At 41.0% G+C, this 22,673-nt stretch overlaps 1 protein-coding gene across 8 annotated transcripts in view; it reads left to right on the forward strand.

Moving 5' to 3' along the window:
• dock10 (dedicator of cytokinesis 10) overlaps nt 1-22,673 on the forward strand; it is a 77,484-nt gene that overhangs the window by 2,542 nt on the left and 52,269 nt on the right. For 5 of the 8 annotated variants that reach the window (XM_088078945.1, XM_088078946.1, XM_088078950.1 and 2 more), the window contains exon 1: nt 21,055-21,510. The exons of 1 other annotated variant lie outside the window; for it this stretch is intronic. In XM_088078945.1, coding sequence (XP_087935071.1) covers nt 21,352-21,510 — 159 coding nt within the window. In that variant the 5' untranslated portion in view covers nt 21,055-21,351. Of the gene's footprint in view, nt 1-21,054; nt 21,511-22,673 lie in introns of those variants that run through there. 2 more of the 8 variants (XM_042486667.2, XM_042486668.2) reach the window with 1 other exon arrangement.

Raw genomic sequence — 22,673 nt, forward strand, 5'->3', positions numbered from 1 at the left:
GGTATAGGATCAATGCATATCATATACTCGCCCAAACCCAATTCAGCATTTTAGACAGTATCAGAGACATTTCTGATATATAGATATACTATATATTGCGATGCAATACATTTTCCAGATGATTAATTGAGTAATTGTTTGTGGATGAAATAATATCTAATCAAGTTATAAAATACCTCATTTTAAGGCACATTATTGCCATGATGCAAAAATCACGTAAATAGGTCCATCATTGCCAACAATAGCCTAAAAAGTACAAATATCACAGTGTAAACTGCATGACATGTTGATTAGCAAGATTCTGTTCTCCCACACGCATATGTTGACATATCGCCCACCCACATGCAGAATTCACCCGAACACCTAACCAACTTCTAGAAAAGTGTGAAGCTGTTTTTTAAAGGTGAGAACTGAAGTTGAAAACAATGACTTACACTTTGCTCTATATCAGTGTGTGCAAAGATGCCTGCTATTTTGTCTTTGTCAACCTGTGGTGCGATAAACTGAGTGGTTAGTTTCACCTCCTACTTGAGTCATGAAAAAGCAGTGTCTCTAAAGATGGAAATAAAAGCTATAAATAATTACTTGAAGTCATTCTATGTGCAGATACAGGATGCAGGAATGTGGAGAGAAAAAGAAAAGGGGGGGGGCTGGACTGGAGAGTAAGCATGTGTGTAAATGTGTAGGTGTAACGCTTGTGTGCTAGCGTTTAGGCTAAGTGGGCGTGTAAATGTCCATAGGCGTTGTGAGCATGTGTGTGGACGTTTTTTTGTGAGTGTGCTGTTAACGCGTGGCCTTTGTTGGTGAAAGAAACCAGGTCAGCAGAATCAGGCCCTATGGCATAACATTCAATGGAGCGTGAGCCTCTTTCTGTCTCTCACTGACCCCCTCTCTCTTTTCAGAGTAGCTATTTTTTCCTCATTTACTTAACGTCACCCCCCCACCCCTCCTGATTTCATTCCCCACCTCTCCATGTCTTCACTGTTTAAGATTCTTCTGTGTTTGAGTTGCTTCTGACACTGTTTTCCTCTGTTTCTTACCGTTACAGTGCTCTGCATGGCTCCCACGGTCAGGTTAGATCAGTTTCTGAAGTGTGTGTGCACTCATAAGTGTATAGCATATATGATACCTGGTAAATCCCCCTGGTGTATGCTGCATTTTCCTCTGATGAAGTGCTCTGTGAAAGCAATCACTGCTTTCTGACTACTTCACTGTGTCTCATAGCGGTCGGCCCACCCGTCTCCAAATATGCAGGGAGCATGGAAGGGTAGATAGATACAAGAATGAAGGATGTAATGGTGGTTGAGTTTCGGTTTAGAAAAAAAGTACAGTTTGTTGCTTCAGTGACCATGAGATCTCTTTTCCATTACATCTTTTCTGGCCTTAGTCTGGCTCTGAGCTGCTGGACACCAAATAACAATGAAATTAAACATAAAAATAGACTGACACATGCTAAAAAAGATAATGAAGAAGGCTTTGTATGAAACACTCCTAAAGTGCAGTATAGAAATCACATTAACAGCAAAATAAACAGTATTTTAGACCAATAACTGCAGATTATTGGCATCACAGAGGAGTGTTTACTGTGACTCTCAGCTAAAGTGAGCAGGCAGAGCACGGTAGACACAAGTGCCATTCTTGTTGTGACGCTCGCTGCCTGCTGGGATGAACCACATGTCATACCATGCCTGGAGGATGCCAGCCACACTAACCACACAGCCAGAGATTTGGGCCAACATGCCCACCCTGCATCCGTCTGTAGCTCAGAGTTTATTTGCCCAGTAGCACAGGGTTGCTTGTATGCAGTCACCCTCATTCATTGCTGAGGGCCATATTGCATTTTCCACATGGCATTCTAATGTTTGGTGTTGTATCATCGTCTTTCCTTTGGCACCAGGTAATGCTGCTCCGTGAGCTGGCATCCTTGGTGCCCTTATGGTACTATCTTCATGCCTGATCACGTTTTGGCTATTTTTGCCTGATCCCAGTCACCAGGCTTTCACCAGGAATTTTCCATTTGGTTACAAATTAGTGTCTGTTGTGTAGTCATAGACCTGGACCTGCAGTCCTATAATGTGAAACCAGTGATGTATGTAATCATTATATCTTACCAGTTATTCTCCAGATTTAGCTTTTTAACTAGAAATCACTGTATTTTTTTTTTAATTGCTGCTGACTACTGCTGATTGTTTGCCACTGGTCATTTCAAGTCTCTGCATTTATTTATTTTTTTTCATACAATACTGGCTGTGGCTTTAAAATATTATGAAACCAGTACCAGTACGCTTTAATGATACTGATACTAATAGTGTACTTCACTGGATACCCATAAAGTGAATAAGGTAGTGTACATTTTTCAGATCAAATACCTGGCACAAAAAGGATTGAATGCAGTTTACTTGACTGGAGAAATTGCAATACTTCTTGGTATTGCAAAATTTGGTAAATACCTTAAAGGTATTGAGTATCGATACCCAGCTCTCGCTGTGGCTGCAGCTAAAAATGATCTTTATTATTGATTAATCATTATGTTATTGATTACTGTCAAATGTACATACAATATGTAAGAAAATTTTGAAAATGCACATTCCCAGCGCAAATTCATACATTTGAGACACGCAAAAGAGTAAAATTGTTTTCACACTTTTGCTTGATAGATTACTTGAGACAATTAAATTATCAAAATATTCTTGATAAAGCTGCAGCTATTAATCAACAATCGATTAGTTTTCAACAATAAAATTAATCACCAAGCTAATCTGACAGTCAATTTATTGGTCTGAGTAATTTTCAAAGACCTAAAAAATCATCTGATTCCAGCTTCTTTAATAGAACTGGTTTCTGCAAGATATTTAAATGCTTCACCATTTTCTGACATTTTATGGACCAAACAAATCATTCTGATAACTCCGTCAGTGGGGTCTCTTCTACTTTAACAACTGCCTGGAAGGTATGAAATCAATCTAAAAATGCATGTAGCGCTTTGGAAACTGGCTGACAGTGATGTAAAATATATGTGACTTAGAGGTAATGGGCTTTAACATGCAAAACCCTTTGGTGTGGTGGTCCTTTACCAGTGCGGTTCACCTCCATGCTCATGTGCATGCTCCTCTTGCCAGAGATCATTGTGTGTTCTTTGGCCTTCACACTAAAATGTGAACACACACACTTACACTCCAACATACAGAAAGAAGGTTCAAGTTCAAGTGCTTTTCCTTCCTGTATTTTTCCATTTTTATGATCCAAAGCTTGTATTGAAAAAGTGTTCTTATGTCATAGACCTCCCTTTAGCTTGCCTTTTTATTTTTCACTCATTCATGCTTTATCCCATTTGTTATGTAACTCATCTCAATTTACACTTTGTGGAGAAAAGGAGGAAAGATGGGATTTTTTAATCGGATTGTTAAGGATCTCCTTTTTCTCTGTCTGGAAACGAGACTGTTTTTGGCTTGTCACATTACATTAGTTAAATTTTCTTTGCTTTCTATTAATGTGTATGCACATCAGCCTTAATTTCTCTGTCCTCTGGGCTTATACTAGTCATGTTCTGTTTACATGTTTCTGTCCGTCTAGTAAAATACCACTACTGGGCATGTCTGTTTGTCTGGAGCTAAAATGTGTGTCAGACAGCATGCAGCAGTCATTTGGTGGCGGGGGGCACGTCTACCCAGCGTGCCCCAGCAATGTGTTGTATGTAGTTGTTTGGGGGGACATGCTGTCAGTCTGACTGCGCTCTCTCCTCATGAAGGATCATGCCGACTGCCTGGGATGCATTGTGCATGACTGCTGACCTGCCCGTTAGTTTGTCTTGCATACATGCATAGTATGTCCTTGTGTGTGTGTGTGTGTGTGTGTGTGGTGCTTGTGGTTGTTCTAAAAAAACCAGCCATTTTGGCTGCCTAAAAATCTAGTAGCATGCATATAGGTCGCTTCAGATTTGTGACATCATGGTTTTATCTTGATTGGACCACAGTGTCGTCAGTGTCACGTTAATCAGGCACTGGCAGTGTGCAGCACCAACCAACATGGCCGTCTCGTGTCAGTTAGTCAAACTGATAATGCTGAAAATCAATTGTCCCAGAGGAACCAGTTAGATTACCAGTAATTAGCCTACTCTCCCATAGCCGTGCCACAGTTACCACGGCAACAGAGAAAGGTCAATTAGGATGGAATTTGATCGGGAAGCGCTACTCTCTACTTTTCCATTTGTAGTGCTGGGCGATATAAAGAAAATTAAATATCATGATGATATTGTTTGACCAGACTCCTCAATATCGATATTGAATTCATCAGTAATGTGGACATAATAACGAAGTGGGTAAAGATAAATACAAGATCACCTGAAGAGCCTGGAAAGTTCAGAAAATTACATCAGTTTACTCTAATGCAGCCTTTAAAACTAGGAAACACAACACAAGATCTAAAATCTAAGAGGATACCTTGTTTCATGTCATGTCATACAATATAAAAGCATTGCCCAGCTGTGCCTGTTAATATATTTCATTTCATCTCATCTGTTGCTTGTCTGTTTCCATGCTCCCTTATATTCTTATGTATTCAAATGAATTTTGCTGCTTTGTATAGCTGCTTCAGTCATTCTTTTAATGGTATGGCCCACCTCCTTTAGCTTTCTGGACACCCACTCCATCTTTTATCACCTCTTGTTTCCTTTTTTTTTGTTTTTATCAATTCATCTTTTTTACTCCTCTCTTGTGAGGTTGTTGCTTGAAAAACAACAAGCCTGAATGGGAGATCTATGCTGATCCTGGCATTTCTGTCACATGATGCTCTTTTATTACATCTGGACAGGCCAAGGTAGGAGACAGAAGTAGAGCTGGTGCCAGAATCACGCTTATAATTGGGTCAGACATCACGAGTCTTATCATTTTAGAGAGCTAGACTGTAAGGAGGGAAAATGAGGGAGGAACTGTGAGAAAAGGAAGTGAGAGATTCAAAAGATCTCCCAGAGTAGTTAGTAGTTTCTACTGCAGAAGAAAACTCTTGTCTTGTGTTTAAAATTGTGTGTCTAATCACATATTTAGCAGGCGGTTGACCAATTGTATCACTATGGCTATGTTTTCATGTACAGTATGAGCACAGTGCTAATTTCAGAGTGTCTTATATGAATTAATTGTGAGTATCTTTGTGCTATAATCATAAGTTTGCGTGCTAGCAACTTTTGAGGTCTCAGTGGACACCCATGCAAGTGTTCCAGTTCCTGAAGAAAGTCGAATTCTCAACACTCCAGAGCAGAAAATACAAGTGCTGTGCTGTTGTCTTTATTTCCATCAAGTCGCATATAAAGCTGCTTCACAAATCAACACAGCCAACATCTCTCTGCTTGCCAAAACAGTTATTCTCTTACATAAGTTAGGGTTTTGAAAATCATACCGCAGCCTGATTGTATAACCATATAAATAAAACTAAATAACAGAGACTCTTCCTGCAACACAATGAAGAAAGGAGCGTCTGGCCTTTAACACTGCAGTGGTGCTGTCGATGGTCCACGGTGCATTTAGGAGGATATACTGGCAGAAATTAAATGCAGTATAATCAGTGTATTTTCTTTAGTATGTAACATTCACTTGAAGATAAGAATCACTGTGTTTTGTTTCCTGAGAATGAGCTGCTGATCTACATAGAGAGTGGCTTTTCGAACATGGAGTCTGCTTTGTTGCACCTCCATATTTCTACAGTAGCCCAGAACGAACAAACCAAGCACTGGCTCTGCATTCGGCCCTTTGCCTTTTGGCATCCGCCACCATAGTTAGCAGCCCCTCAGTGACAGGAAGCATCGAAGATACACTGATTTGTAATGTGAAAGTGCTGTATCCAGTATTTTTACTGGTTTTATTCACCTGGTCCGTTTGTTTGGGAGAGGAAGAGACCTTTGTGGATAATTTGGCTCCCGGTAAAAATCTCCTGAACACTGAACACTGAGGAAATCTTAACTAGGTTTTCACGCTTGGCACATGAGAGAAGTTTCAGCCGGTTGCAATCTGCATCCTCACAGCTAGGTGCCACTAAATCCTACACACTGGTCCTTTGAAGTAGAACTTTAACAGAAATTTCAGGGATTCATGAACACTTGTGTTATAATATAAACATAAGTTAGAGATGCGATTTCAAACAACAAATATGAGCATGGCGACTGTCTAGACAGTCATCTAATAGAGAGGTTGAACACAAAAAAAGATGGATGATGACCCCCTCTGCTTAACGATTTCCCAGGGGAAACCGTCATTATACAGTCGCTAAATTAGCTCTGATACATGGCACTTTATAGTCATGCTCAGCAGACACACAACATGAAAAAAAGCAAAATACTAAAACCATTGCAGTGATGTACATTAAAAAAAAAATGTAATCTTAAATTTGTATATCATTTCTTTTGCATGTGTGTCACCTCTTGGGTTCACTGTTTTGTGACCTGTTGTAGCTGAAACATGTGATGAGTAACACCTTAAATTGTTCTCTCCATTTTGTGTTTGGGTGTTTTTCACATCTTATACTCAATGTGTCAAACCACGTTGTGAAATGTCACCTCCTAGGTTGCGTTTTCTCTCACTCTGACGATGTGGAACAGGACATCATGCTCGCTCTGTCTCTCTCTCATGCACCATGTGTTTCGTATCTCTGAGCAACTCAGCACACAGCTTTTCTGAGAAGCCATGCTGTGCGGTTCTTTGGGGCGCCTTCGTCATGCGGCAGAACCTAAATGTGTGTTCATATCACTTTAGAGATTTCATCAGCAGGGTGACACATCCGTATTCTCTTCCTCTTGTCAAACCTCCCCTCACCCAGTCTCCTGCTCTTTTCTTGGCTCTACTTTCTCCCTCTTGCATTCTCACTTTTTACCTTCTGCTCTGCTTTGTCTCTGCTTTTCCTCCACTTTTTTACCTTTTCCATCTCGATATGAATCCCCTAATTGCCTACACTTCCTTTGAACTTCCTCCTTCTCGCTCAAAATCAACTGAAATACATTCACCCAGCTCCTAAGTTTTCACTCCTTGTCATGTTGAGCGAATGCTTCTAGTGTCACCGGTGTGTGTGTGTGTGTATATATACATGCAGACAGGAGAATAGAAAAGGGGATTAGAGGAGATGAATAGCTCTTTGACATTTGTTATGACTGAGCTGCAGACGACTCAGCCCGATAACAGTAGGACCGTGCACTACCAGGCCTTGCTGTGTGTCCGTCCCCATCTTCTCAATGACTCATTCAGAAAGGACCGTGAAATAAAAGCAAAGAGACGAGAGCACAGAGAAAAAATCTGAGCTTGTCACTGTCACTAGTGACACTGTCTCTTGCTGAATTCCCCCACTGTTTGAACTCTGCATGAGACTGATCTCACTAGTGTGTGTGTGTGAGCACAGAAAATTCATTTTTTCCCCTCACTCGCTGCAATATATGTAACCTTGTAGTGTCATCCTGCCAGCTGTATCAGAGGACAAAAGGTCTGTTTAGTCTAGGTAGGAGAAGTGGATAGAGGGAAAGTGCGTGTCTGCCTTTTATGCCAGTGTTTGTGCGAGGTCACATGAGAGGCGGAGAGAGAGAGAGAGAGAGAGGTCCCCGGGGCTCCATGCATTGTGCCAATGTACGTTTACAATAGGCTCTTTGGAGAGGCTTCACAGCCAGTGAACTGCTCCATTCAGACTTAGCTGACCGGGCTTTGCCTCAGTAGAGCTTAACTTTTATCCTCTTTCTCTAAAGCTCTACATCCAGCTTCGCCATCCTGCCCCGTACCTTAATAGACACCATGTCAACTTGCCCATCCAGACTCTTTGCACGGCCCCCAGGGAAGGGGTGATGGAGGGGGGGGTCCACTTCACATACTGGACTAAGAATAGTTCAGTGACTCTCTGTGAGTGAATTGCTGTGTTGTGTCTCTCCCTCACTCTGCATTCCAGAGTAGGAGGCCTGAATATGTTACTGCCATTACCGTCCGACCCCCATGCCCTGCCGCCCTTGCCCTGTTAAATCATACTGCATGGCAGTCATATGTGATGTGGACTTTCCCCCATTATCTTCCCTTGCTGGACAGGGTGACACAGACAGAAAGTACAGGATCTTATTAAACAAGGATGTAAAGGAAATGTGTCCACCATTTCTACAAGCCGTCGTCAAAGTCTACAACTCTTAAAACAGAACTGTGTTTTTGTTACACGGTTGAATCCTTTTAAGATCTTTTTGTCCCTTTTTCTTCTGCCTGTCTTAACCGTTCCCTGCTGGCTTTGATCAACCCGACTGGCCCTCCAATAATCGTGTATGACCGTGTCTGTCCTCCTGGTCCTGGTGTCGGAAAGTAAGACTGGTAGAGACAGAAACAACCAGCCTTTATCAATAATTCATCACCAGCACGCCCTCTCCAGTTATCCGTCCAAACATATACACAAAATTAAAAGTAAACTCATTATTCTGTCTGCAGAGCCTGGAGCTCTGTTAGATAGAGAACAGATAGTTCTCATTTACAGATAATGTGTCTTGAGTAGCAGCCCACAGGAAGACATAGCTGGAATAACTGGTCATACCACAAGATAACATGCGGAAAAAAGCCTGTAGTTTCAAGATACGGCCGCGTTTGTGTTCTGCTAGTTTGCAAAATGCTTGATTAAAAGATGTATTCCTCAATGCTGACTTACTAGCACAGTATGTTTTTGACATTATTTCTCTAAGGGCTTGGAAATACACTGGACTGATCAAATAGTCAATGTTAGAAACCTGTTACTGACCTAAATGTACAGAGATCGCAGTTTTTAAGAAATGTTGGTAAACTGATAATGGCGGCAAAAAACAATGACCCAACCAAAAAACCAGCAGCATGGTATCTTCATTGGATTATTATAACATTTTGGAAAATACAAGAGGATTTTTCTCTTGCTGAGAATTAGATGAGAGGATCAATACCTTGAGACCACACTAAATATGGGGCTACAGCAATCTGTTAGCTTAGCGTAGCATAAAGACCTAAAACAGGGGAACACAATTAGGTAATAAAAACTGCTTGTCAGGCCCTGCAAAGCTAAGTAATTAACACATTGTCTCTTTTTATATTTAATCTGGACCAAAACCATAGTGCAAAAATGACACAAAAAGGTTTTCGGGGGTCACACTATTTCTTGACCAGGGGCAGTAATGATTATTCATATTTTTATTTTCAATAACAATTTTTGGTTTCCAACAATTATGAAAACAAGACCATCTAGATGAAACAACTATTATGCTGCATTCTATTCTGTGATGGTCCCGTTTGGCCTTGTGCTCTAAGTCCAGCGCACTCCTTTTCATTCACCCTCCCAAAAAGCCCAAACTCGCTCTCAGCCAGGAGTGGAAATGAATTTGACTCAGTGATGCCAGTTCCACTCATTGCTATTCCCCTGACTGACACAATCAGTGTGTCACTCAGACTTGAGTCCCACAGGAAACATAGCCTCCTGCCAAAATGCTCAATAAGTATTAAAGATGAAGAAACAATACTTAGATCCATGATTATCTGCTTGTAGATGCTCCTGTCAGAGAGGGCGTGCGTTGGTAGGATTTCTGTTTTGGATTTAAATGGTTCTGCATTGGCTCAGTATGTCCGCCTTTGTATCTTTGTTTTTGCTAACATCAATTCTGTGTGCGATGTTAGCCAAAGAGCTGAAAGGGGATCTGCAGAAGAAATAAGGAAGGGGGGGAAAAGCACAGGGCAGAGAGGGAGACAGAGGAGTGATTCTGAGTCTGTGAAAAGGAGGGGGAGAAATTTTGGATGTGGGGAGGTAAGGAAGGATAATAGATATGAAAACGCATGAGGAAAAGTCTTCAGAACAGCTGCGTCCCCGGTCTAAACTGGGACCTCAGGGAGAAGGAGCTGTGCTGAGTGGGCGTCTGGTAGATAGTTAGCGCTGGTGTAGAGGTTGCACAGAGGTTACATGTAGGCTTTGTGTAGGTGTCACATGTAGGCGTCGCAGCTGAATGATTTATTGCAAAATAGGCATTCTCCTGGGCTTTCTCTTCACTGTGAGGGTGTAGATTGGGGGTTGGCATAAAGTCTTATGATTAATTTTCACTCAAGCTATTCACAGTAGCTTATAACTATAGCATCCATTGTGCTATATGTGTTTCTGGCATGTCCTCATAAAAGTAAATATTGGCCTGGGCATGATTTAGGATGAATATGGCAGGTTCAGAGTGAGGACACATTTCTCAAGCTAGCAGAGTTACAGGAAACAGAAATCATTAGGGATAATTGCTCGAGGAGCAGTTGCGGTTTTTGAGTGTCAGAGGCTCAGACAGCCAGTGGAAGTAGATGAGAGTTGGGAGTATTTCAGAGTTTGACTTGGCTGGCGTGAAGGACTATGTGGACTGTCTTGTTGGTTGGAGACGCTCTTACCTGGACAGGAAACAGGAGAGGCCTAGCAGCTGTGTAAATGGCTCCGATAAGATCACAGAGAAACAACGGCTACATAGCAGTGCTGAGAGAGGAATCATGACTACTATACTGGAGTGGTATTTATTATGTTGCTGCAGAGCTTGCTCCAGTAATATCAGGTTTTGATGAACAGATTATTATTTTGGCAAAAGGGACTTTCTGTTTCTTATTAATGTTCTCCTGGATGGAAAATAAATAAATAAAAATAAACTGACTTGGAAATCGTGATTTAAGACAGATCTTTTGCTCTGCTCTCTGCTGTTACCTTAAATCTTCCCTGTAGCATGTGCTGATGCTTTTCTCATTTGAACCGTAAAATAACAATATAACAACACTGAATCTGAATTTAAAACTGCATCCCTGTTACCGCAATAACCAAAAACAGCTTTACTACCTTAAGAAGGAAGGGTATTATCACAAATATTTATTGCAGAGCGGATAAGAAGCCAGTGACCTCAGCCGTCTATGCTGGAACTGCTGAGGCCCAAGACGGGACAGGAGAGAGAGGGGGGGGGGGGGGGGGGACAGCAGGGAGATATGGAGAGATGCCACATGGGAGAGTGAATTAATGAGGCACCGGCTCTGTGTGACTCTGCTGCTTTTGCTGCTGAACGGGTGCTAAAAAGTACTTGTCCATATTTTCTATTATGATGTGTTTAATGAATGTGTGAATCAGTGAGTGAATGTTGAACTAAAAAATGCAGGTACACGGCAACAAGCTGTCATTACTGTTGTTACTGTAACTGCCATTATCTGGCACGTGGACTTTTGGTGTTGTCTTCACAAAGTCTGAAAACTATCCCGGACACTTTTTTGACAAATTGCTCGTGCATCTGCTCGACTGCTTGTGACTGACATTAGATGAGAACAAGTTGGAGTCACAAACTATATATATATATATATATATATATATATATATATATATTTATATACGTGTATGTGTACATAAAACGTAGCATTATAATATTCATTTTGATATCAATTACCATGGTAACAACTGAAGCGTCGAAGCACTCCTATATACTTGCAACATCACATTGTGAAAGTCTGGCTGGTTTCCCAAAGGTTTCCCTGATACAAGGACCGCCTCCACCGATATCGTAAAAATGAATCTCCTCATTTACAATAATCATGAAGTCTTAAGAAAATGGAGCAAATTGCATTTATTTAATGTTATTACTCTAATAATTAGATTAACCACAAGACAAGCTGTATTAACATCTGGGTGGCTTCATAACTCGGCAATCGAACTACTTGGAGGATCCCCTGATTTTGATTTTAAACCAATCTCTGACATGTACTTTGTTTCATATGGCTCCATAAATAATGCAATAATCAAACAATGCATTTTTATATATTAATGTTAATGGCAATGTAATGTCTGCTTCCTCTCCCCTTTGAATACTTTCCATGTAAAGTTGCTCCCCTGTCCAGCTACATTTGTCCTAATGCGCTAATTGTGTGTTTTTAATAAAGTTATTTAATTTAAATCTCTGAATTGTTGAAAAAAGCAAAAAGACTGCATGGAAAAGAGTGTGATAGTTCTTGAAGGGTAGGTAAGACGGATGGCTGGATGGAGAATAGGTGAGGCTGGTTGTAGTTGGGGGTGTGTGGGTGAATTTTAAGAGAAAGGTGCATCTGAGGAGAATGGATGGAAATTTTTAACAATGCCCCCCCCCCCCTTCCCGGCAGTTGCTACTCACCAACTTCAACTCTCCCATATTCTCCACCTCATCTCCCCTCTCGTACTCCCTCCCCCAACATCCCTCCTGCCTCGGGACTTTAGTTCTCAGTTAAAGACATTTTAATAGCTTCCTTTTCTAAACAAACCAGCTGCCAGAGGATCAGATAGTATCTCTGGCACAGAGCGCCTCCTGGAGGTCATTCATTAAAGACGTGGCAGTGAGGGCAAACGCTGCACAGAGAGGTGTGGAGACTGGCACTCTCTCGTCCACACAGCCTGCTGTCTCCAGGTCTCAGCACTAGATGGCATTGGCAGTGTGCTTTGCCTCTGAACTCTGCTCTTCCTGTTCACTCCTGCGGGGAGAGAGCTCAGTTCGGAGCCAGATATTACACACTGCCTTCAGGTTCACAACATGATCTTGCTAGACTGAGGTTCACGGTTTTGATTCATATTTGCAGTTGCATTCCACATGAAAATATTTCTGCAGGTTTTTTGCATTTGAATGGCGATCTGCTGCATCAAGTGCTTATAATTTCCTCCATTAGTGTGCTTCAACAGATAACAAAAACACTGTGCATCATGTGACCGGCAGTCACCTGCAGAGGGGTCAAAAACAAAAACAAATCGAACCTGTGTGAAAAAGAAAGACAGAAAAATAACACAGTGGAAGGAAAAGCTCTAGAGGAGCAACAAAATCAGGACCAAAATGAGTCAGAATTGAAGAAACCCCTCCAGCTCAAACAAAAGTGTTGTGCTTGAACGGAAAAGTCTTACATCTGCTGTGTGGAACCTTTTTTCCAGAATCAAAAATGACAGTCAAAAGCAAATACTTTCCAAGCACTATTTTGCCACAGCTGCAGCACAGCAGGGTTATGGCATAAATATATACAACCACCTGAAACAACATCACAAAATACAATATGATGAGCGCTTAAGGCCATGAAAACGAGTCAAATTTTTTATCACAAAAACATGCACAGGTACGGGTGAGATTAATCGGGAGTTTTGCTGAAATGTTTTAATAATAAATAGCATTTTATTTGTAGGTGCCTTTCAAGGCAGAGTTAAAAAACAACAGTATAACAACAGATCAATTAAGTCAAGAAGACAGTAGTACAAAAGTTTAGTGTTACTGCATCATGCCGAATATGCAAGTTTGAAAAGATGTGTTTTAAGTTGAGATTTGAAAACGGAAAGACGTATGACGTATGTCTGGTGGGAGGGAGTTCCAGAGTTCAGAGAGGCTGATGACTCGAAACCCCTCTCTAATCACTTCCTTAGCAGATTATTTTGATAAACATTTTATCTTGATTCATATCTTCTGGAGTATCAGTTAGACCTACAGTAAGTCTGCCTTCCTGTTTGTTCATGAGACGGGTGCTGTGGTGGTGCATCCGCAGGCTGAGGTTTTACTGAGAACAGTACTACTAACAGCACATCAGGATGAATTTGAGACTAAATTGGCAGGGGGTATGATAGTGCAAATGCATAGAGGCATCTATATTTGTATACATATATATATATATATATATATGTGTGTGTGTGTGTGTGTGTGTGTGTGTGTGTGTGCATATATATGTGCATATATACTGTGTCTATATATGTGTGTGTGTGTGTGTGCATATATATGTGCATATATATTGTGTGTATATATATATGTATATAACATTATGACATTATGTGCAGTTGAATTTATAAGAAAATACCCTCAGATTAACTTTGTCTGAAAGTTTGCAGTCTCCATATTTCACCTCCTGACCTTTTTCCTCTGCTCAGTTTTTGAACCCTTTCTCTTCAGTCCAGTCAGTTAACTTTCTCCGTCTCTGCAGCCCATCAGAGAGAAACATCGATGTATGCGTGCTGTGTGAGAGTAGGGGGTTAGTACAGCCAGAAAGAGGTTGACCCCGTGTCTCTCTTGTTGTCAGTGCCAGGGGCCAAACCGTAGTTTGCTGAGAACCCTGCATCCTTGAGTGACAGCATCCTTCCTGTTGTGGTCACCATGGGAACAGGAGAGTGTTTTCCCAAGTAAACTCCGTGAAGCTCTGCACCACATCAAACACTGCTGCCATGAGTCAGCCTGCAGCGCTACAGGGAACCTAACTATAGCAGAGCTAACTGCTTACAAGGCAGTGTGCAGGAGTTTTAATGGACTGTGGTTTCCTACTTGGCCTAGTTGGCTGAGGTATTTGAAGTCAGTAAAATGGCTCATGTTTGTCTTTTGTCTAAATAGTTAACCTACACGCGTATGCTGCATGCACACATGTGTATCCAGCTCCTGCAAATCTACTGTACATAACTGCCACTTTGTCGCTGTCAGTGTTGTTCAGCAGAAAAACAGGAGGATTATAGAGACTGAGGCTGTACAGCTGGAAAACATTAACTCCACAAACGATGGCAGCACACTGCCTATACACCCCAATGATGTCATCTGCTACACAGTTTCAGACTTGCACACATCTTAACCCTGGTCGCAGGCAAGCACAAAGAGGACAAACACTCATGAAAACTGTAGGTCCAAATAGTAGTAAAGGTTGCAAACAATTGCATGCTAATACTTTTTGTTCTTGTCCATATAATTCTAAATAATATTGTAGAAATGAACTAATATATAACTGTTTTCCTATTTGGTAAAACTGAGAAAATGCTGAATTGGTACAGCTAGTAAGTAACTGCTACACTCTTTAAATTTGTAAGAAAAAGGAAAAGGCTAAAAAAAAAGATGGAATTTGAAAATACATTGTGGTCCTGCAGCTCTCTGCTCTTTGTCCCTCCCACCAGATGACTATTCTAATTGTAGAGCTGAGCAGTGCATTTAATCAGCCCCTCCTTGCCCTGCTTGTTCTCTGTTCATCAGACCACAAATGGGACAAGAATTAGCTTCTGGCTGCGCCACCTTCACTCTGGCTGCTGTGGACTGCTTCCCTGGAAAGATGCAGGCAGCAGCTTTGGAGGTGGACCTTTGATCCGCAGCTGTAGCAGCCTGAATTCAGCCATTGCAATGACCAAGGGTCATAGCAGGCTGGTCAAATCTAACCTGTGCAATGGCAGCAACAGAAAATTGCTTAATAAGAGCTGTCTGGTTCTCTGGAGCTGGGGTTTTGCATTTGCATGATTGTGGTTACTGCAGCTGCTGACTGGGGATCCATATAGAGCTGCATCTGCTCTCTTTATGGGGAGTTGGTCTCCAGGGACGGCGGAGGACACACTGTTAGTCGAGGCTCTAGCTGACATTAGTTACATAAATATGAATTTGATGGCGCAGTCATGAGCTTTTAGCTCTGGTTAGCAGAAGGATAAACAGCTAAAATACCAACTCTTTACCAACACAGGTTTCTCCACCACTGAATCAGGCTTTCACTGAAGGGTCGCTCACAGGCATCTCCATTTCTAAAACAGCCAATAGGAGTGCCCTCTCTCTAAAACAATCTGTGATTAGCCAAAGACTCCCAGCATGTTCTCTTAGTCTGCTTGCATTAAAATATGCTCAATGTTTATTATGGGATTTTTGCCCAATGATGCCAAAATGAAGTTGCATACCCAAGCTTTAACATTCAACCTACAAAATAAATGTTGATCTCAAATTTGTTGTAAATTAAGTAGCTCCACCTCAACCAGCTAATGTGGAAGTGCTGCTGACATGTTAATATATGAGAGAGAATAACTACTAGTTTAGGTCTAATAAAGCTTTAATATTTTTTTTCTATTGTGGTCTTGCTACTTTTACATAAAGTTAGTAAAGGATTAAAAGACTGTCATCCTTTATGGTTTAAAAATTACAGGAAGGTATACACTTTAACAAATAAAATATACATTTAATATACTTTCAATCATTAATCTGTAGAATTTTCATTTCACAAAATGTTTGAAAATATTCTTTCTCAGAATATCTTTGGAAATTTACAGTTACTGTCAAGTCATAGTCAAAAATAGCAGATACTTACCAGATGTACCAATTGAGCAATTTCTTCATTTTGCCAAACAAATAGCACCATTTGGCAGTGTACCTGTCTTCATCAGTTGCTTTATAGGAAATTATTTGGAGAATAAATGACCCATGAAATGAAGCATTCCCAAAGATACTGATATAGTGGTTGGCATTTAATATGCGTCCAAGGGAGTTCAGAAATTGGATATTTGATAAATTGGGAATGGGCTGAGAATAAACAGGGAGTGACAGGAGGAAACAAACTAGGCTGAATAGAGAAGTGAAGAGCAGATTTTTCCACCTCATCATGTGCATGGTGTTATGGGTGTTAGTGTTTTTGTCAGGGAATGTGATCCCTTGTAATGTTTTGTTCTCCCATTATATTGAATGATTTATTTATTCTCCTAACCAAGTTAAACTAAAAGACAGGTATCGTGGGAGATGAGCTGTTTTACACTGTAACATCTCTGTGTGTCTGTCTTCAACCACAGAGGGCGTGACGGTTTCCTCGTTCCCTTCCATGGAAGTGCGAGATTGTCATCACTTATTTAACACTCACCGCCTCAATCGCTGAAAGATGCCTTGGGTGTTTTGCTTTAAATCCACCTCTCCCTCGCCTTCTGTTTCAAAAAAAATAAGAGGTGAAGTGAAACAATTAAAAAATGTAGAGAAGAGTCTAACTATGGTGGTGTTTCTCAATTAACCCCACTGTGATGGCTCTGTGTAAAGACTGCTGTGTTTCCGTATGGGTAACGTGCAAAGAATTTAGATTTAAAGGTCCAGTGTGTAGGAGTTAGAGGATATTAGCAGAAATGGAATATAATAATGTGTATGTTTTCTTTAGGTTATAATCACCTGAATAATCTGAATTGTCTGTTTTTGTTTTTGTCACCTAAGACTAAGCTGTTTGTGTCTACATAAGGAGAGGCTCCTTGTTGTCCACCATGTTGCACTAGATGTTTCTAAAGTAGCCCAGAATGAACAAACCAGACACTGGCTCTAGACAGGGCCATTTGCATCTGTTTTTGCTTTAGCCACTGTAACAAGCAGCCCCTCCGTCACAAGCCAAAAAAGTTTTGGAAAAACCCTGAATTTAAATGTGAAACTGCTTTATTCAGGGTTTTTACCGGTTTGTCTTAGAGAGGAAATGACCTCTGCTGATAACTGCAATAAGCTGAACAGTGCCAGAGAAGCACTGATTTGTAAAGAGAAAGTTTTTTTTTTACTGCTTTTAATCACCTGATCGGTTTGTTTTGGGGAGGAATAGATCCTTGTAGATAATTTGGCTCCCAATAAAAAACTGCTAAACAAGGACCACTGATGGAATTCCAAGTGGGAAAACTTTTAGCTGGTTGCAATCTGCTATCTTAGATAGATCGCACTAAATCCTGCACACTGCTCCTTTAATGATGGCTACATTTCTTTACATATAACATCAACAGTGAAAGACACACAGCATCCACGTGGTGTGATCATCCTAGCATGATGACATAATGCACTACAGCCAAAAGACTTCACCTCTCCTTATAACTTTGTGTTTTTCACTGCTGACTGTCTTGGCCAGGTCTCCCCTGAAAAAGAGATTCTTAATCTCAATGGGACCAACCTGGTTAAATAAAGGTTAAAATAAAAAGTATGTTTCCATTACACTTAAATGCGCATTTTGCATTTTTGCATTTTTGCATATAAGTCCAGTTTTCTTGTATTATGTACCGCAGTGTAAACACAGCTTCAGTTTGTTGCTGCCACCCACTATTCCATACCAGAGAACCCCCCCCCCAAATATAGGGAAATTTTAAGGGTGGAAGATCAAAATGCCTCATAATGTGCGTGACAGAAAAAAGAAAAACATACCATAAATATCATATCAGCATCAATTAAATTCTACTATTTTAGACGCTCTTTAAATGGTCTTATCTTGTCATCCTCCCTCGTAAATGTTTGCATGTCACCATATAATATAAGCATTCAGTAATTAGTTAAAACGTTGACGAACACTTGGATGGAAACATACTCACAGCAGCCAGCGTGGTGAAATAATCCGTGTTTGAAATCAGTGTGAAGGCAGGCGGAGTGAATGAGAGCACAGCACCAGGCTGGCTTTGTAACATGGGGACTTTGCAGGCGACGACGGGGCATGTCTGTGTGGGCATATTTGCATGACAGGACCATTGTAGAGGCCTGGCATAAAAACAAAGCCCATCTCTGTGGCTTCTGTGTGTTTTAGCTGCTGCCACAAGGCATGTTGCACTGAAAGCCGTTACTGAGAAGAAGTAATGGTTTTGGAGGCGTTGGGAAAGGGGAGGGGAGTGTGCGGTTAATGTTTCTCTGCTTTGAACATTGCGCTGGACATATGCACTGTCATCTCCTACTGAGTGGGGCACATAAGTACACTGTGTGGGAGAGAAGTAGCAATTCTGTACATGCGCATGCTTCTGTTTGTCTTTCTTTGTTTTTGTTGGGCTGTTTATATTTAGCTATGTAAAGCATTATAATAATGAGCATTTATGTGGGTGGTGGGTGGCATTTTCTGTCACATTGACAAGGACACTAATGACCTTAATCATGACCTAACAACATCACCATGGTTACCTCCTACTCTCTGCAGGGAGCTGAGACTGCAAATGTCACTGCCTATACGTTATTTGTCACTCGAACACATATCTACAAACAACCTTTTAAAACAAAACTGAAAACAACGCATGGCGTAGGAATTATAGAATATGTAAAACCATCCCTCAAGTGCACCAAGATATGAGCAACTCGCTGGTTCGATTTCAGTGATGCTTTGAGATCTGCATTTACATGTTTGAGTCACCTCTCATCATTATATACATGCTCGTCTGTGTCGCATGACAACCTTGTATGCATGCGTGCATCTCCAACTTATAAAAAATCCATGTTTTCATGCTTGTGACACTGTTTTTTTTTATGTTTCTAAACTGGACTAAAAAAATGAATAAGGACAAAATCAATTTTTGAGATGAATGTTTTTTATGGGAACGTCTAGGTCTTGGAATGAGGTCTAGTCATGTACATTGTTGGTGTATTGCTACTTTGAGGCAGAAGACAGCTATCGTTCAACTGAACAACAAAAACCTGGTCTAAAGTCAGAATGGTGCTGTATATGTCTGCTATTTAAAGGGTGCATTATTTAGATTGTAACATGTACCTATATAGTTGGGTTCACAACGGGCATACACTCTTTTGTTACACACAAAGGGATGCATGGATGGATTGCGAGTGGGTGAAATAATACATCATTAATGAGAAAAAATATTAATTACCTTCTCTAAAATGTGAACGTAGCACAGGTGCAGAGCTGCTGTCCGACTCCTACACTCAGTGCATTTACGCACAGGGAGCAGCGCAGTGCCATTTATTGTCACAGTGGATAAAAGTTTAACTGTGTTTAACTTGCTAAATCCACAATGAAAATAGCTGTACACTAGGTGCAACCTGGCTTTTAAAGGAGATGATACTCTGCTCAAATTTACATCAGGCCCAAAACACACCCACGATTAATTAAAGGTATATACTTTGTTTGGAAACACGCTCACAAGCAAAAGTGAAAGTAAAAGCTAACCTAGATCATCTCCTATATGGCATTTTGCCTGGCTATACTGTATTGTTGAATTTTTGCACTATGTCTCCTGGATGGCTGCTGCTTACAGTCTGGCTGGTCACTAGCTTTTTAGAAAGCTGTGACTCTCTAGTTTTATACAGTCAATGAACCATTGAATTATTTTATTTTCAATTGCTGTAATGACCTATCGACTTTAATTTTGACAACCCTTGTCCCACTGAGGTAATTTTAATGCTTATAAGAGAAGTTTGCTCTGGGCAGTGTTTGATTGACTGACAGTTGTCTCGGCCTGTCACATTCAGTTTGCTGTGTTTGTTGGTCTCACTCCATCTCCTCCCCTTTAACCCAATTAAATTCCGGTGACTGATAAAGATGGCAAAGAACAATAACCAAAATCCAGGCTTTAAAGCGTCCCTTCAGAGATCTTTGGGTGACATAACTGGTGCTACATTTACTGGTGCTTTTCTGAAATCTAAGTTTTGGATGACCCTTTTGTTCAGCAAGGAAGAACAAGGGGAATTTTATAATGAGGAGAATTTTGAATCTCTGTGAAACATATGAAAACCATTTTGTTCTCAAAATGCACATTTTTTCTTTCCCTACAGCCACACAGTGAAAATAAAACATGAAGAATAAAGTAAGACCAGATGACATGAGAACAATTAGGGTGGTTAAAGTGATTGTTGCCGGCACTTCAAACATCAGAACTAATATAATGGAATTGACACTTGAAGTGCTTGTTTTAGATTGAACCGAAAGCCAAGTCAGTGCCTTGTCGCCTGTCTGTGTGCTGAGCCAAAGTCAGGGAAATTTCACGTTAGCTCCACAGTCCTAAAAACTCCACATGCACACTTCATCTTTAAAGCCGCCCACTCCCCACTTTCCATCCACTTTCCGTTCAATAACCCCTCTCACTGCTCTCCCTGGAGCAGCACACATACTCTGCCAACCTCTCTGGAACATTAACAGACGAAAACACATGCATATGCATAAACATGGACATTTTTATACTCTTTCTTTTTGTAAAGAAGCAGCAGTTTATTTAACCAAATCAGAGCGTGGGACAGTGTGTCTGTGCTTTACATGCTGCACAAGCCACAAGTGCACAAACACAGCCAGCACAAGTCAAACTTGAAAGGACTGGTGTGATTGGGAGAGAAATGGAGAAGAGTGCTGCAGAATGAAAATCAGAAAAATTATGTTGGATTATATGTGTGTGTGTGTGTGTGTGTGCATGCATGCAGCAGCTGGTTCTGGTCAGCTGACAGCTAGTGCAGACTGTGATTTGTTGGGGGAGCTGGGCTGGGCTGAACCGTGCACAGCTGCAGTCAGTGTGTGTATGTGTGTTTGTGTATGTGTGTCGATGTGTATTGGAGGAAGAGAGAGAGGGAGAGAGAGAGAGAGAGAGCCATGTTAGGCTGCCAGTGTGTAAGCTCTGCAACAGCAACATTAGGAGGAGGACACTGGAGCAGAGCAGTGCAGGACAGAAACAGAAAGCTTGCTAAGCAGGACTTGTTGAAGTGCAGCGAGGGAGAGTAGAGTAGGATGGAGTCTCAGTTACCCTACTGGGCTTGAACAACACACAGCACCACTGGCTGGACCAGGGGCTGACTGGACAGAACTGGACTGTGTCATCAGGACAGACACTTGAGTTTGACAGGGATAAACAAAGGACCTCAGCTCAAGTGAAGCCTAACACTGCTGGACAGGACCAGGCTGAGCTACGAGTCAAGAGCGGTGGATTATGGGTTGTTCGGCCAGTGTGGTCCTACTCCTACGTTCAGTGGGCGGGGCCGACTGTGGTCACATGTGTTCACGACAGGACCAGATGTCTTTGGATGCTGCCACTCCAACCCTGGAGGGTTACACCGCCACCACCTCACCTCTGACCATCATTGTAATGGTAACCAGCACCACTGCTGCACCTTTAACTCCCCATTAACTCTGTCTGTCTACCTAATGCATGTGTGGGCAGGTAGAGGAGACGACAGCATGTGGGTGTGGAGTAATTGTGTGCACAGTGGTATCATATTTGGATGTGCATGAGTGTATTTGTTTATGCATATTAACCCTTTGAACCTTGAGCAAATTGTCTTGATTTTTTTTTCTGAAAATATGAAGAAAAAAAGAAAGAAATGTTCTGCAAATTGCAAGAAATTGGTAGATTTGGGAAATTATTTTTAAGAAAGCAAGGGGAAAATGTGCAAAAAACTATATTTATAATTTTATAATTATATATTTAAATGTATAATAAATGTTTATTTTTTAGGTTATTTTCTTGTGTTTTTTTTTTCATGCCTTAATTTTCTTGTACTTTTTGCTAATTTGGGGTTAATTTCTTCAATTTTCTTGTCTTTTACCCATGTTTTTGAAAGAAATCAAGTCAATTTGCTCATGTTTCAAAGGATTAATCACAAGAAAGTCCTGAGCCAAAAGATAAAAGCAATTTTTTCCACATCTATTATTTTCTTAAATTGGTTTTGTTTTCCCTGCAACTACAGCGCAGCCTCTTTCTTTCTCTCTGTAGCTCAGGCTGATGCATGATCAATGACTGGGGCCTAGTTGTTTCCCCTTACAGCTGAGAGGCAGGAGGACGGAAATGGAGGGAGGATAATAGAGGGGGATGGTGGGGTCAGACTTGAGGAATCTAGTTTCTGTGGGAAAAATCTGCTTGCTCTGCATATGGCCAGCAGAGAAGTAGATAAAAATAGCTATTTAAACAGAACCGCGAATAAAATGGTGGATGAAAGAGGGATGAATGACTGGATGAAGAAATCGATGAATGAATTACTTAAAAGTACATGTCTGTTTCTCCTCACTGACTTTTCTTTTCAGTACAGTCGGTACATCTGTTTGGTATCCACTAGTGTTGGCCCCATTTTTTTGTTCCCAGAAAGACCCTAGTTTCTGTAAGCCCAGTGGAAAAAATGTTAGAGTTTTGGCAGGGTGGGATCTTTACACTCGCCCCTTCTGTTTCCCCTTTCTTTCTTTTCCTCCATAAACCTCCCCTCGTTTTTGGTGCCTGTTTTCCTGGTCTCTGTGACAAACTACAGACATAATAGTTAA

This window comes from Plectropomus leopardus, chromosome 6, assembly GCF_026936395.1.
Source record: "Plectropomus leopardus strain MGB_pleo_1.0 chromosome 6, ASM2693639v1, whole genome shotgun sequence".
NCBI classification, from domain to species: Eukaryota; Metazoa; Chordata; class Actinopteri; order Perciformes; family Serranidae; genus Plectropomus; species Plectropomus leopardus.